The 12,973-nt window shown below is 34.5% G+C and overlaps 1 protein-coding gene across 2 annotated transcripts; it reads right to left on the bottom strand.

Annotated features, from left to right (window-relative positions):
• Positions 1-3,778: 3,778 nt before the first annotated feature.
• Positions 3,779-8,658, bottom strand: LOC132067132 (inactive leucine-rich repeat receptor-like protein kinase CORYNE). 2 transcript variants are annotated; one of them, XM_059460266.1, is made up of 3 exons: positions 8,560-8,658; positions 4,906-6,156; positions 3,779-4,368 (listed from the first exon to the last, which is right to left on the bottom strand). In XM_059460266.1, exons 2-3 carry the CDS (start codon positions 5,769-5,771, stop codon positions 4,056-4,058), a joined length of 1,179 nt encoding a protein of 392 aa, XP_059316249.1. In that variant the 5' UTR covers positions 5,772-6,156; positions 8,560-8,658; the 3' UTR covers positions 3,779-4,055. The 2 variants fall into 2 exon arrangements, with proteins under 2 accessions (XP_059316249.1, XP_059316250.1); XM_059460267.1 differs by having other exon boundaries at positions 3,779-4,365.
• Between the last annotated feature and the right edge of the window lie 4,315 nt (positions 8,659-12,973).

The raw sequence follows: 12,973 nt of genomic DNA, 5'->3' as shown, positions 1-12,973 counted from the left end.
TCTAATTTTTCATTTTCCCATCTTCTCCACTCCTCTCAAGAACTCTAGAATATTCCAACATCTTATTAACATAAATTCAAGGGAGATCAAAGATCAAATACCACTAATCAAAGGAAATCAAGTGTATGGGTGTTCATTAGGGTTAATGGTAGCTAGAAATTTCCTTGGAATTGAAGTTAGGGTTTTCTTCAAGTGAAGTATCTTCATCCAAAGTTCATTCCTACATAATCAAAGGTGAGTTTTATGTTTATTTCATGTTATTAAGAATATTGAGTGGTTGAAGAATTGGATTATGGAAGAAAGTGGAGTATGAAGTTTAAATATGGAAATAGTGGTATTCTTGAATAGTAACTTTACTTGAATCATAGTTCTTGATATATCATGAATGCAATCTTGTTATGAATGATATTAAAGATGTTGTAGAAGCATTATATGTGAATGAATATGATGTTGTGTCACAATCATGGTTATGGATGACTTTGAAAGGGGATTTTGAGAAGTGAATAATGTCTAGCTTGATGAAGTTTATGGATTATGATATTGTGGGTGTTGTTATTGAAGTTTAGGAGTTGTTTATTATATGGAGGAAGTTGTTGAAACAAAGGAGATGTTGCCCAATTTTTGTTAGCTCTTAGTTGTGCTAGTTGAGACCTAAAGTATGATTCCGGTTATCTAACCTTAGTACGAATTCTCTTGAATGTAGAATAGTGAACTTGGAGGGAAGCATTTAGTCGACAAGGTTAGAGAGGCGTAAAGGTATGTAAGGCTATTCCCCCTTCTTTCTAAGGCATGACTCTTAAAACATGATTTCCCCTACTTTTCCATGACTTTCTTACATCCCGAAAGCTACAAGTCTATGATTATTAAGAGCTTCTCCTGAGATAAAGATAGAGATGCATTATGATAATGATAATTATGATTCTATGTCTAGAGATTCTAAAGCTTATGAAAGGATGCTATTATGGGATTAATGATCTTGATGTATGATTTCCTTGATTGTTATTCATTATTGATATTCTCACCTCATAACGCTAGTTCCTTCAAGGCGAGACATGATGATTATGATGGTTCCATAAGATAATCGGAGGTTACCGACCTTATGTCACTCCGATAGTATTACAGCTTTTAGTTGAGCTCTTATGCATGCTTCATGTTGAGTGTATAATGATGATTACACTGTGCCTAGATGGCCGGGCAGCACCGCTAAGGCGGGCGGCTTATTACACCGTGTCTATATGGCATGGGCAGACACCACTAGTGGGCGGCATGAAATGATTACCTCGGACGCGCGCTAATGATGTTATTGATTCAGCCAGCTTATGTATGTCTGTGTGATATGTTTTAAAGATAAAAATGAGCATGTATGATTCCGCCTCAAGAGGCAAGCAGTTGTAGTTATACTTTCTTCTTATGTTTCTATATTTCCTTATCATGTTATCATATATGCCTTACATACTCAGTACATTGTTCGTACTGACGTCCTTTCTTTTATGGACCATGCCCGCGGTATGCACGAGAGGCGGTACGGATTCACAGGAGCCTATCGGCGGCACACGGGCACTCCACTACTCCGGAGGTGCTATTTATTGATATATTCTTTTGTGCACATATTTGGGTCATGGCGGGGTCCTGTCCCATCCTTATGACTTCAGTACTTCAGTTAGAGGCTCGTAGATACCTATGTGTGGGTTGTAGGTGTTATGGGACTTCTTCAGTGTAAATTTTGCACATCATTTTGTAGCCTCGTGGGCTTATGCATATATACATGTTTTGGGAGATTTAGAAATTGGTTTATGACAAGTTTTATGTTGAAAATGATATATGTCCAGGTTAAGTATGATAGATAGCATGATGAGTGGTGCTCGGTAGCCAGCTCCGGGTACCCGTCATGGCCCACTAGTTGGGTCGTGACACCTAGTCTCAAGAAAAGGCAACTACTTATCAACAAAGAAACCGAGCTTATAAAGATTTATCATCAAGTTATTTAGTTGTAATAGTTAGGTTCTAGTTGTGGTTCCATCTATTTATCCGGGTTAGTATTGTGTAATAGGTGTTAGTTGTATCGAGTTGTACTGGACTTCTTGGACTGGGTAAAGTCATTGAAGTATTGAGTATTAAGTGGGTAGAGGCGGGATTGTTAAGGAACAGTTCCTTAGGTATTGCAAGGAAGATCGTAAGCCTTAAACTACTCGAGTTTAGTGAAGTTGGGAAAGTCCTATAAGAGATAGGATGTGTTTTATTCCTCCCTTGAGCTAGGAGTTTTCCACGCAAAAATTCTTGTGTTGATTTATTTATTCCGCAATTTACCTTCTTTCATAGTTGCTGAAAGAACTTGGTTCTTTGAGTACATAGGTAGTAGCCCGATCCTGACAGGTGCTTTTGGGGGCACCTTGAACAATGTCGTATTGAGTAAAGTTATCTTTATTTGCATATCTTGCTAATATTTTCCTCGTGATCTACGTCTTGACGTTGAGATGTTAATGCAAAACTTTTATGCCTTTTCGTGTAAGTTTAAACTTGTTAAGTTATATCATAAAGTGTCAATACATATCTCTTCATTGTTCACTTAGTACATCGGTGAAATTGGAAAATAGTTATTTTTGCTATAAAGCTCACCACTACTCTGATGGGGACGGTGGATGATACTTACTGAGCACTTCCCATACTCACTCATTTCCTTTCCTGCACTGTCCAAATTCGAGTCTGTGTACCAACTGCGCTCGTGAGTGAGATTTTCAGGTCGGAGTTGAGCTTACATAGACTAGTGAGCCGCTGGCTTTGTCTTGCAATGACTAAGGAGTCTTTCTATCTTTACTTATGTTTTGTCAGGCATTATATTGTTCAAATACATATATACCTTTATATTCTTAGTAACTCTATCATCGATTCTTGCGGTCAAGCTCTGGAAGGAATTTTAGGAGGGTCTTACGAAAATTTAGAAATTCGTAGACTATTAGCCCGGGATACTTATACCAAAAGCTCAGTGTGCCATAGTGAGGTTCCATAAATTTATAGCCAGAAAAAGAAATTATTTTTTTCTTTTTTCTGCAAAGTACTTTCTTATAAATCAATTTTATATTGGACAAGAAAGGAATTCCCTTATTATGACTTGCTTCAGTACTATTTTAGATATTGTCACTTTCTATGTTAGTTTCCTTTGTTAGACTTAAATAGTTTTACGGTTAATACGTCTAAGTTGATTATCTCATTTTTGGTTCACCCGAGGAGAGAATGGTTGGTGCCATGACGACTTGGGTCTTGGGGTAATTTTGGGTCGTGACATAAAAGGTTTTGAATTTCAAGGGCGCTATATTTCTTTTTTCGTCACAACTTAACATTTTCTTGATTTAATTTTATTTTGCCTTTTTTCGACTTACCACCTCAAAACACCTTAACAGTTCTTATACTTGTTAGAATTCGATTGGTCCTTGTGGCAACTGTCGAACACCATAATTTGAATGGAGATAAAAGTTTTGAGCTACCTTGAAATATCAGAAAACAAACTTGCTTTTGCAGACGCCGAAGAACTCGTGATTCCTAGATAAACAAAAGCTGTCTCTTGCAAAAGGACAACGAGAGTAACCCCCACAAAAACACTATCATTAGAAAAGGTTAAAAGAATATTAATGCAAATGTCTCAAATGTTCACAAACTACCGCCAGTGCGCAAGTACTCCATGGTATTTGTTACACATTCTCTTCCTGTTAGCAAATCCCTTCTAAAACTATCAGCACTTATCTAACAACATTACTCAAATTTACATACAACTAGGTCAATTAAAGAAAATCTCGCAAAATGAGGCCATTACTGATAATTGTTCAAGTGCTTTCTGAAGTTATAGCTCTGTTTCCGGAGGTAAAAAGTAGTTGAGGTCATAGTCATATTTCCTGAATGAGCCAACTACACTCCCTTTCATCAACATAACCAAAAGGCATTGCTCAACTACCAAAAGGATATGCTTCCACAAGCAAGCCTATTACCTTAGAAAGCCAAAAGAACAACCTTAAAGATGTTGTGAGCATTTGAATCTTGATATCCGAAAAAATAGCAACTAATCAGAAGCTATTTAATTGTGTGAGCATAGAAACGAGCTCATCACTTGAAGGGCGATCAGCAGGCATGTCTGATAAGCATACCACTGCTATTTTCACAGCCATTAGCATCTCATCTTCCTCAATCTCTTCCCCTAGAATATTCTTATCCAATGCTTCTCGAGCATCGCCTGCTTCCTGCAAACGTTGAAGCCAACGCCCTAAACTTCCTCCAGTAGATGTATCCCCAAAGAAGGGATCTGTTGGGTACTTTCCAGTTAATAGAACACCCAATATCACTCCAAAGCTGAATACGTCACTCTTATCAGTATACCTGCTGCAAAATAGCAACAACTATAGCTTCAACCACTTAATAGATTAAACAATGACTTAACAGATATGTATTGTGTCAAACTGAAGAGATATTAGATAAGTGAAAAACTTAGTATTTGCAACTTCAAAACCAAACATCGTTGATGATATAACTACAAGAGAATAGAAGCACACAATAAACTTGTTATGTCAATGAATTGATAAAGAAGAGCAGGCAGGCGTAGGAAAAATTTCTTACACAACAGCGAAATTCAACACTACCAAATAGGAGAAATCAAGGGGAACAAGACTGCGGAAAGCTATAACAAAGTGCAAAAGGAAGTTTCAAATAGTAGAGCAAATTGTGTTCATTACAAACACACCATCCTCAATGCATAGCTCAGTTCACCTCCAATATCACTTACATAGGCAGAGCGAAAAAGATAAAGATTGTAACTTTATCACTAGGCCAGAATAAATGCATAAACAGGAGCCAATTAAAATTATTGAGCCTTTGAAAACCCTTCAAAATTACTATAATTCATTCAGTTTGAAATGATACCTGCAGCTCTGGAAAGACTCAGGAGGAGCATAGGTTGATGCGGCAGGGAGATTCAAAGTGGGAATGATTTTAACCAAACCACAATCAGCCAACCTAGGCTCAAACTCAGCAGCTAACATTACATTTGTGGGCTTCAAATTCCTATGCAAAATTCTGGGGTTGCAAGAAAAGTGAAGATACTGAAGACCCTTAACAACTCCAACTGCAATTCGAAGCCGGAGTTCCCAGCTAAGCTGCAATTGGTTTTCCCTAACTTTGTTCATTGCATCTTCAAGACTCCCATTAGGCACATAATCATAAACCAGAAAGAATCTATTAGATTCGCGAACGTAAGCCCTTAAACTCATCAAGTTCCTGTGCCTTAAACTAGCAATCACTTCAAGTTCTTGTTGTATTCTTCTCTTCGAAGACTTGCCCTGTAAGTCACCAGACTCAAAGGGTTCAAGCTTTTTGACAGCAACAGTAAGACCATTGTCCAGAACAGTTCTGTAGTATTTCCCACCAAGCAACTGGGTGTCATTAGCAAGAGCTGATTGCAGTGTCTTTGCCGGAATTTTAGGAGAGAATACAACTGGGCCTTTGAGAATTGGAGCTTTGTTGATGTAACGCACAAAGCTCCGAACAAACCAAGCAAAGACAAGTGCACAAATCAACCCAGCGAATATACCAAACAGAATACTAAGAAAAATCCTTTGAAACCTGTTCTTGAACTGAGGTGGAGAAGGTGGGGCCGTAGGCTCAGTGGAGGTATCCTTGATTATCCTTCCATGGCATTGCACACAGCTAAGTTGTACCCACAAAATGCACAAAAAAACCAGCTTGAAAACTGTGGTACTGGTACAGTAGGTAAGGTTTGTCCTCCCCATGGAAAAAGTTCAAAGCTTTATGGTCTAAAAGATGCAAAGAGTGAAATAGAAGAAGGAATTTGGTTTAAGCACTAGAAAAAGGCATTGTTTTCCCTCTCACAAGAAGAGAAGAAAGAGAATATGAGTGCTACAAAACAGAAGATAACAAAGAATTTGGGAAATAAGTACTCAACTTTTAGGGTTCCAAATAGGACAAGGAAACGTTCAACAAACACTGAATGTTGCCAGTAAAAATGAGGAGAGGAACAATGTGAGCATTTTTTTCTACTTTTTTCTCTCTATCTGAACGAATCTTGATTCTTGAAGTAGGAAAATGCAAAGCCTCCAGCTATGCTACTTTAAAATAAAATAAGATATATTTTCTTTCAACTTGAGGGATATAAACCTTTTTTTTGCGCGGAGTGCCCTTCTTTTGGGCTGGTCTTTATATTTTCATGCTTTTCATTTATGTGTCTTCTTTAAATTTCGCTTCGCACTGCTTTAATGAAAGTTTTTTAAACGAAATTATCCTTACCCCATTAAAATCCTTTTTATTTCGTCATTTGCCCCTCTTTTTTTTTTTTTGCTTCTTCTTTCTCCTCTGCTTTTGTTTTTCTCATATGTTCTAAAACGTAGGTACGAATTTGGATCTTTTGCTCGTTTTAATATTTGTTTTTATGTTAAATTGTTATTTGTTGAATTAATATCTTTGTCTTCATCGTTTTTTATATTTAATTGATCCTTTTTTATTTAAAATGATAATGTATTGTTATAGTGTCTGTATGATTTTTTGAACTTTAGTTTCATTCCCCATGTATATATTTTAGTTTTTTGAATGTCGTATTATGAATGTCGTAATATGTTTTAGTTGATTTTGATATGCGTTTTGGTTTTCTCTTTGTTGAATCATTGAAGTTTTGCCGTGAATCCGTTTTTATGTTATTCGTCGTTTTTATTTAATAACTGGTTTTTGTGAAGAATGTGTTTGTTTGAGGCAACATATGCCTGGTCCCAGAGTTATTGATTTTTGAAATCGTTATGTTGTTCCGGCATAAAGTTATGCTTGTTCCGATAACTTCATGAATTAAGTTAATTTATGTGTGCTTGGTTTTATGGTGTTTTCTTGTTAATAATTTTGATTTTTATGCAATCTTATGTGTTTTTGGTGTTGTTTTGTTAATAATGTTTTGTTTTGGTTATGAAAAATGAAAGTTTGCCTCTCACGGCATACTTTGTAATTTTTTAAAGTGAACTTCTACCCCCTCCGGCAGACTTGTCTAATTCTTAACACTTGTGTATTTTTTTGTTTTGGTTATGAAAAATGAAAGTTTGCCTCTCTTTGCATACTTTGTAATTTTTTAAAGTGAACTTCCGCCCTCCGTGAGACATTGTCTAATTCTTAACACTTGTGTATTTTTTTGTTTTGGTTATGAAAAATGAAAGTTTGCCTCTCACGCATACTTTGTAATTTTTTAAAGTGAACTTCCGCCCTCCCGGCCCGACTTGTCTAATTCTTAACACTTGTGTATTTTTTTATTTTGCTTATGAAATGAAAGTTTGCCGCTAACAAGATACTTTGTTCTTTTGTAAAGAGAACTTCTCGCCCTCCGTACTTGTCTAATTCTTAACACTTGTGTACTTTTTTATTTTGCTTATGAAAATGAAAGTTGCCTCTAACAACATACTTTGTTCTTTTTGTAAAGTGAACTTCTCGCTCCTCGGCATACTTTTCTAGTTCTTAACACTTGCGTAAATTTTTGTTTTGCTCATGAAAATGAAAGTTTGCCTCTAACAAGATACTTGCCTCTAACAAAGATACTTTGTTGTTCTTTTGTAAAGTGAAATTCCGCCTCCTCCGCATACTTGTCTAATTCTTAACACTTGTGTAATTTTTTATTTTGCTTATGAAAATGAAAGTTGCCTATAACAAAGATACTTTGTTCTTTTGTAAAGTGAACTTCTGTCTCCTCCGACATACTTATATAGTTCTTAACACTTGCGTAAATTTTTGTTTTGCTCATAAAAATGAAAGTTTGCCGCTAACAGCATACTTTGTTCTTTTCTAATGTAAACTTCGCCTCCTCCGATACTTGTCTAATTCTTAATACTTGTGTATTTTTTTTATTTTGCTTATGAAAATGAAATTTGCCTCTAACAAAGATACTTTGTTCTTTTGTAAAGTAAACTTCGCCTCCTCCGACATACTTGTTCGTAACTTTGCCCTCGATTATTTTTTGTCAACCGGGTTACTATAATTTCAAATCTAAGTCATTGAGCATTGTATACTAATCAAATGGAACGTATAAACTAATAAAAGTCAGAACAAAGCAATAAATTTGATCAATTCTATGTTGTTGAGTAAAATTATGATTCGCAATGTTGAATCTCAACGCATATCGCTTGTTTAGTTCATAGAAGATGATTTGTTGTTATTTTCAAATATTAACAAATCTAAACTTAATAAAGCATGAAATTGAGTTGAATTACATTCAATTGAAACGCTATATATTATATATTTTATCTTTTTCGATGTTGTAGCAGCAAAATCAATGGAGATTTCTCTGGTGAAATGTTGGAACGATGGAACGATTGAAAGGTTTGTTGTTGAAATGATGGATAGGTTTAATTGGATGTTTGGGGTTCATTACAGACTTTTAGATTTTTATATGTTATGCGGTAGGGATAGTAAAGTCTTTTTCTTATTATCTTTTAGCTTAGAAGGGCAAATATTAAAGACCACGCATTACGGGGGCAAAAATTAAAGACCAGCGCATTTGAAGGGCATTCGCGCCAATTGCCCGATATAAACCAGGGGTAGAATGGCAGACTCTTGTCACGAAATCTTCAGAATGAAGAAGCATAGAATCATTCCAAGTAACACACAAGATTAGTGAATAAATGCAGCTTTCAGAATCATTCCAAGTAACACACAAGATTAGTGAATAAATGCAGCTTTTTTGTCCACTAAAGAAATGAACAATTGGCTACTTTCTAGTCCCAATTTATGTGTCATTTTTTATTTTTAGAAAATCAATTTAACCAAACTTTAAAGCTAAATTAAAGTAGATTAACTTAATATTTTAAGATTATAATTTATATATTTGAAAAATACTATAAGTTGTAACTTTTTCAATATCAATTTGGTGAAAAAATATATCTTAAAATATTAATCAAAAAGAAAAATGAAAAGTCTACATAAATTGGGATAGAGGGAGTACAACTTAAAGGGAATCCAGATATTTTATGCCTACAAAATAACGGATGGAGTATTATTATTAAATCTAGGTATTCATATATAACTCCTGAGACTTTTACTGGAAATCAATATGAGTATGACCTAAGCCTGGCAACCTGTCCGGTTTTACCGGTTCAAATCGGTAACCGGACCTGTAAAATCGGAACCGGTGGAACCGGTTTACCGATTTCGGTTAACCGTTTAAAACCTTCCGGTTTTGATTTTTTGGGACCGGTTAAATCTGAACCGGACCTGTTAAATCGGTCAAAATAAAAAAAATAAAAAAAATTAAATGTAGCCGTTAACTGTGTGGGCTGGAGCGTTGCAAAATGGCCGTTGCCAACGGCTCCAAACGCCCCTTTTGGTCCCCCAACCTCCCCAAACTTTTTTTTTTTTACACTTTAACCCATCCCCCACCCATATATAAATCGGAAAAGGGTCAAAATTACCCGAACTTTGAAAAATAGTTCATCCATACCCTTCGGCTATCTTTAGGTAAATTATACAATCCTAATTTTATTACATGGGTCAATTATACCCTTTGTGTGACTATTGCCACGTGGCATCATCCGGTTTTCAAAATTATTTTACCTCAAATAATTTTTTTACCCACTAAAATAACTCAATCCGACCCAAATTTTTTTTTTCAAAAAAAATAATATGGATAATTTTTTCAAAAAAAAAAAATAATAATTTCATATTAGTTTTGGAAAAAATAATAATTTCGTATTAGCGGGTAAAAAATTATTTGAGAGTAAAATAATTTTGAAGGGGTCGATGATGCTATGGGCAATAGTTACACGTATGGTATAATTGACCCCATAGTATAACCGTAAGGGTATAATTGGCTCTAAAGTATAACGAAGGGTATGAATGAACTATTTTTCAAAGTTCAGGGGTAATTTTGGCCCTTTTCCGTATATAAATCCCTCTTCATTTTCAATTTTAATCCACACCAATTTACTCTTCTCTTTCTCTCAATTTCTCTCAATTATAGCTACTTTGCAACAATTAGCCACTTTAAATTTCTCTCAATTAAATATTATAAAGTTTTATTCTAGTTTCAATTATTAATTTTGTAATTATAATATTATTGGTGGAATTGGTGATTTTGAAATAATCCGAAGTAGCTTTGGTGGATTTGCAATTCTAGCCGCCTTCACTTTGTTGGAAATTAGTCCAAAGAATTTGGTACCTTCGTTCCAACTCTATCTTTATTTTTCGCTATTTAATTAACGCAATTTAATTTGTTGCAAATTATTTTCTTGTGATTTATTTGAGTGTGATTTAAATTAATTCTATTTAATAATGGCGAAGAAATTTAAACGTGGTGCCGGTAGTAGTGGTATTGTTAGGGGTGGGTTTAATGAGGAAACATTTGTGAACGAAACACCTAATTTAGGTATTGATGTTGGTGAAAATAATCCACTTTTAGATCATGAGGCAATGCAACACCGACACTTTTAATGAAATTGATGATGATGATGATGAAACACGAGCTCCCGAAAATCCCATAGGAGACACAGGTCCTGCACAATCACATACACAAGACAAACCGCCAAGAACTCGTAAGCCAACCGCTAAAATCTGGGGATTTATGACTAAGAATAAGGAACGACAGACAGCTACATGCAATATATGTAAACAAGAATTTGTTTTTAAGCAACAAACTAGTAAGGATGATGGAACGGGTTCACTAACAGGTCATATGAGAGGTAACACATAAGGAAATTTGGGGAGAGAAAACGGGTTCAAATGTGAGGGGTATTCAACTAACAATAGACCCACGAACCGGTAAATTTTTTAGCTATGACAAGAAAAAAGATCGTATAGAAATAGCTAAAATGGTTGCTTTTGATGCTCTACCATTTTCCTTTCCTTCGGGTTTGGGTTTTGTTACTTATATTCAACGTTGTTATAATCCGTTGCTTGAGGGTATTCCTAGAAGTACTTGTAGATCGGATATTATAGATTTATATAAAAAAAAATATAGATTTTATTTGCGCCATATATTTAATTCTTTAAATTGTAGTGTTTCTCTTACTGCCGATTTGAGTCTTAGTCTTAACAAGTTAGATTTTTTGCTATCATGTCATTGGGTTGATGACAATTGGGTTATGCAAAAAAGAACTATAGTTTTCTTATATGATGAAGGGAAAGGTCGTCACGACGGAAAATTTTTAGCGGATTTAATGTCTACTATTATGAGATTTTTTAACATTTATAGATTTTGTATTGCTTTAGATAATGCTTCTAATAATACAAAATTGATTGGTCTTTTAAAAAGGGAATTAAACCCTCCGCTAAAAAATATTTTTCATGTGAGATGTAGTTGTCACATTTTAAACTTGATTGTTAATGATGGTCTTGAGTGTTTTGAAGATTCTATTCAAAAAAGTTAGAAATGCGGTTGCGTTTCTTTTTTGTAATGCTAATAGGGCAAAACTGAGAGATTTTAAGAATTCTTATGTGAAAAATGGCCTTAGACCTAGGAAAATTCAAGTAGAAGTTGACACTAGGTAGAAGTATACTTGCATTATGTTACAACAAGCATATGATTATAGGACTCCCATACAACAAGTTCACAACCATTTTAATACGAATAGTGATGATTGGTTAAATATTACCGATTGGGAAGATGTTAAGGAATGTGTTGAACTCTTACAAAATTTTTATAATGCAACTCTTGCTTTTTCTAGACAATTCTATCCCACGATAACCGAAATTTTAGCCTACTTAGCGGAAATAGCTAGAGTTTTACAAGAGTATAAAAATAAATCCGGTTATCAAGCGGCTATTTTTAATATGACAACAAAATTTAACAAGTATTTTTTTCTCATCCCAACTTTATTTATATTGGGTTCTCTTTTAAATCCTTGCTTAAAAATGTCTTATACTAGAGCATTGGTTAATCAAATTTATACCTTTTTAGAAGTTGAAGAGGAAGTTGAACCATCTTTAGCTGACGCCGAGCTCGCGATTGATGCCGAGTTTAGAAAAATTTTTAGTCGTTATTCTAATTTGGAAGAAAATGCTACACCCATTGCTCCACGCCCTACTACTTCTCAAAGTAGCAAAAAGGACTTGTCGGGTTTGTCGCATTTAAAACTTTTACATTCACATCCAACTCCTTCTTATAATGCAAACTTTGATGAATATCACCTTTATTTGATGCAGCAAAATGTGGATATCAAGGAACTAGATGATTTGGACGTCTTAGCATGGTGGAAGAGATACAAGGCAAGTCATCCAATACTTTCAAGAATGGCTCGAGATATCCTTACAGTTCAAATATCAACCGTGGCTTCGGAGAGTGCATTTAGCCAAGGAAGACAATAAATTGGAGACCATAGACACTCATTATTCGGATTTAGCTTGCAAATACTAGTGTGCATTCGCGATTGGATTAGATCGGAGCGACGCAACCAAAACTTAGAAGCGGTGGAAGGCGAATAGGAAGAGATTGAAGATTTGATAGCAAGTGGAGTGGACCAAATCGAAGACTTTGAAGATATCTCCATGACCGAATATGATATGGCGGCTATTAGCCAAATGATTGACACTTTTTGATTTTATTATTCTACTATTTCTTTGCAACTCATGTATTATTTGCAAGTTAAAAAAAACTACAACTTGCAAATAAATGTTATCCAAAATATATGGCTCATTGAGCTTTCTTCTATTTACTTGTGTTCATATTTTTACTTATATTAAGTTAAGAATATACCTAAAATATACTAAGAATATACTTATAATATACATCTACTTAAATTAAAAACTAGAAAGTTATATACTTGAAAAATAACTAAAATATACTAAGAATATACTTATAATATAAATATACTTAATTTATAAACTTAGAAAAAACTAAGCTATAAATAACTTAAGTTATAATACATATAACTTAAACATATATATATATATATAACTTATAACTATATATAGTATACATATAACTTAAACATATATATATAACTTATAACTATAT

This window comes from Lycium ferocissimum, chromosome 8 (genome assembly GCF_029784015.1).
Source record: "Lycium ferocissimum isolate CSIRO_LF1 chromosome 8, AGI_CSIRO_Lferr_CH_V1, whole genome shotgun sequence".
NCBI lineage: Eukaryota > Viridiplantae > Streptophyta > Magnoliopsida > Solanales > Solanaceae > Lycium > Lycium ferocissimum.
The sequence above is the reverse complement of the archived record's forward strand: the minus strand, read 5'-3'. Positions and strand labels throughout refer to the sequence as shown.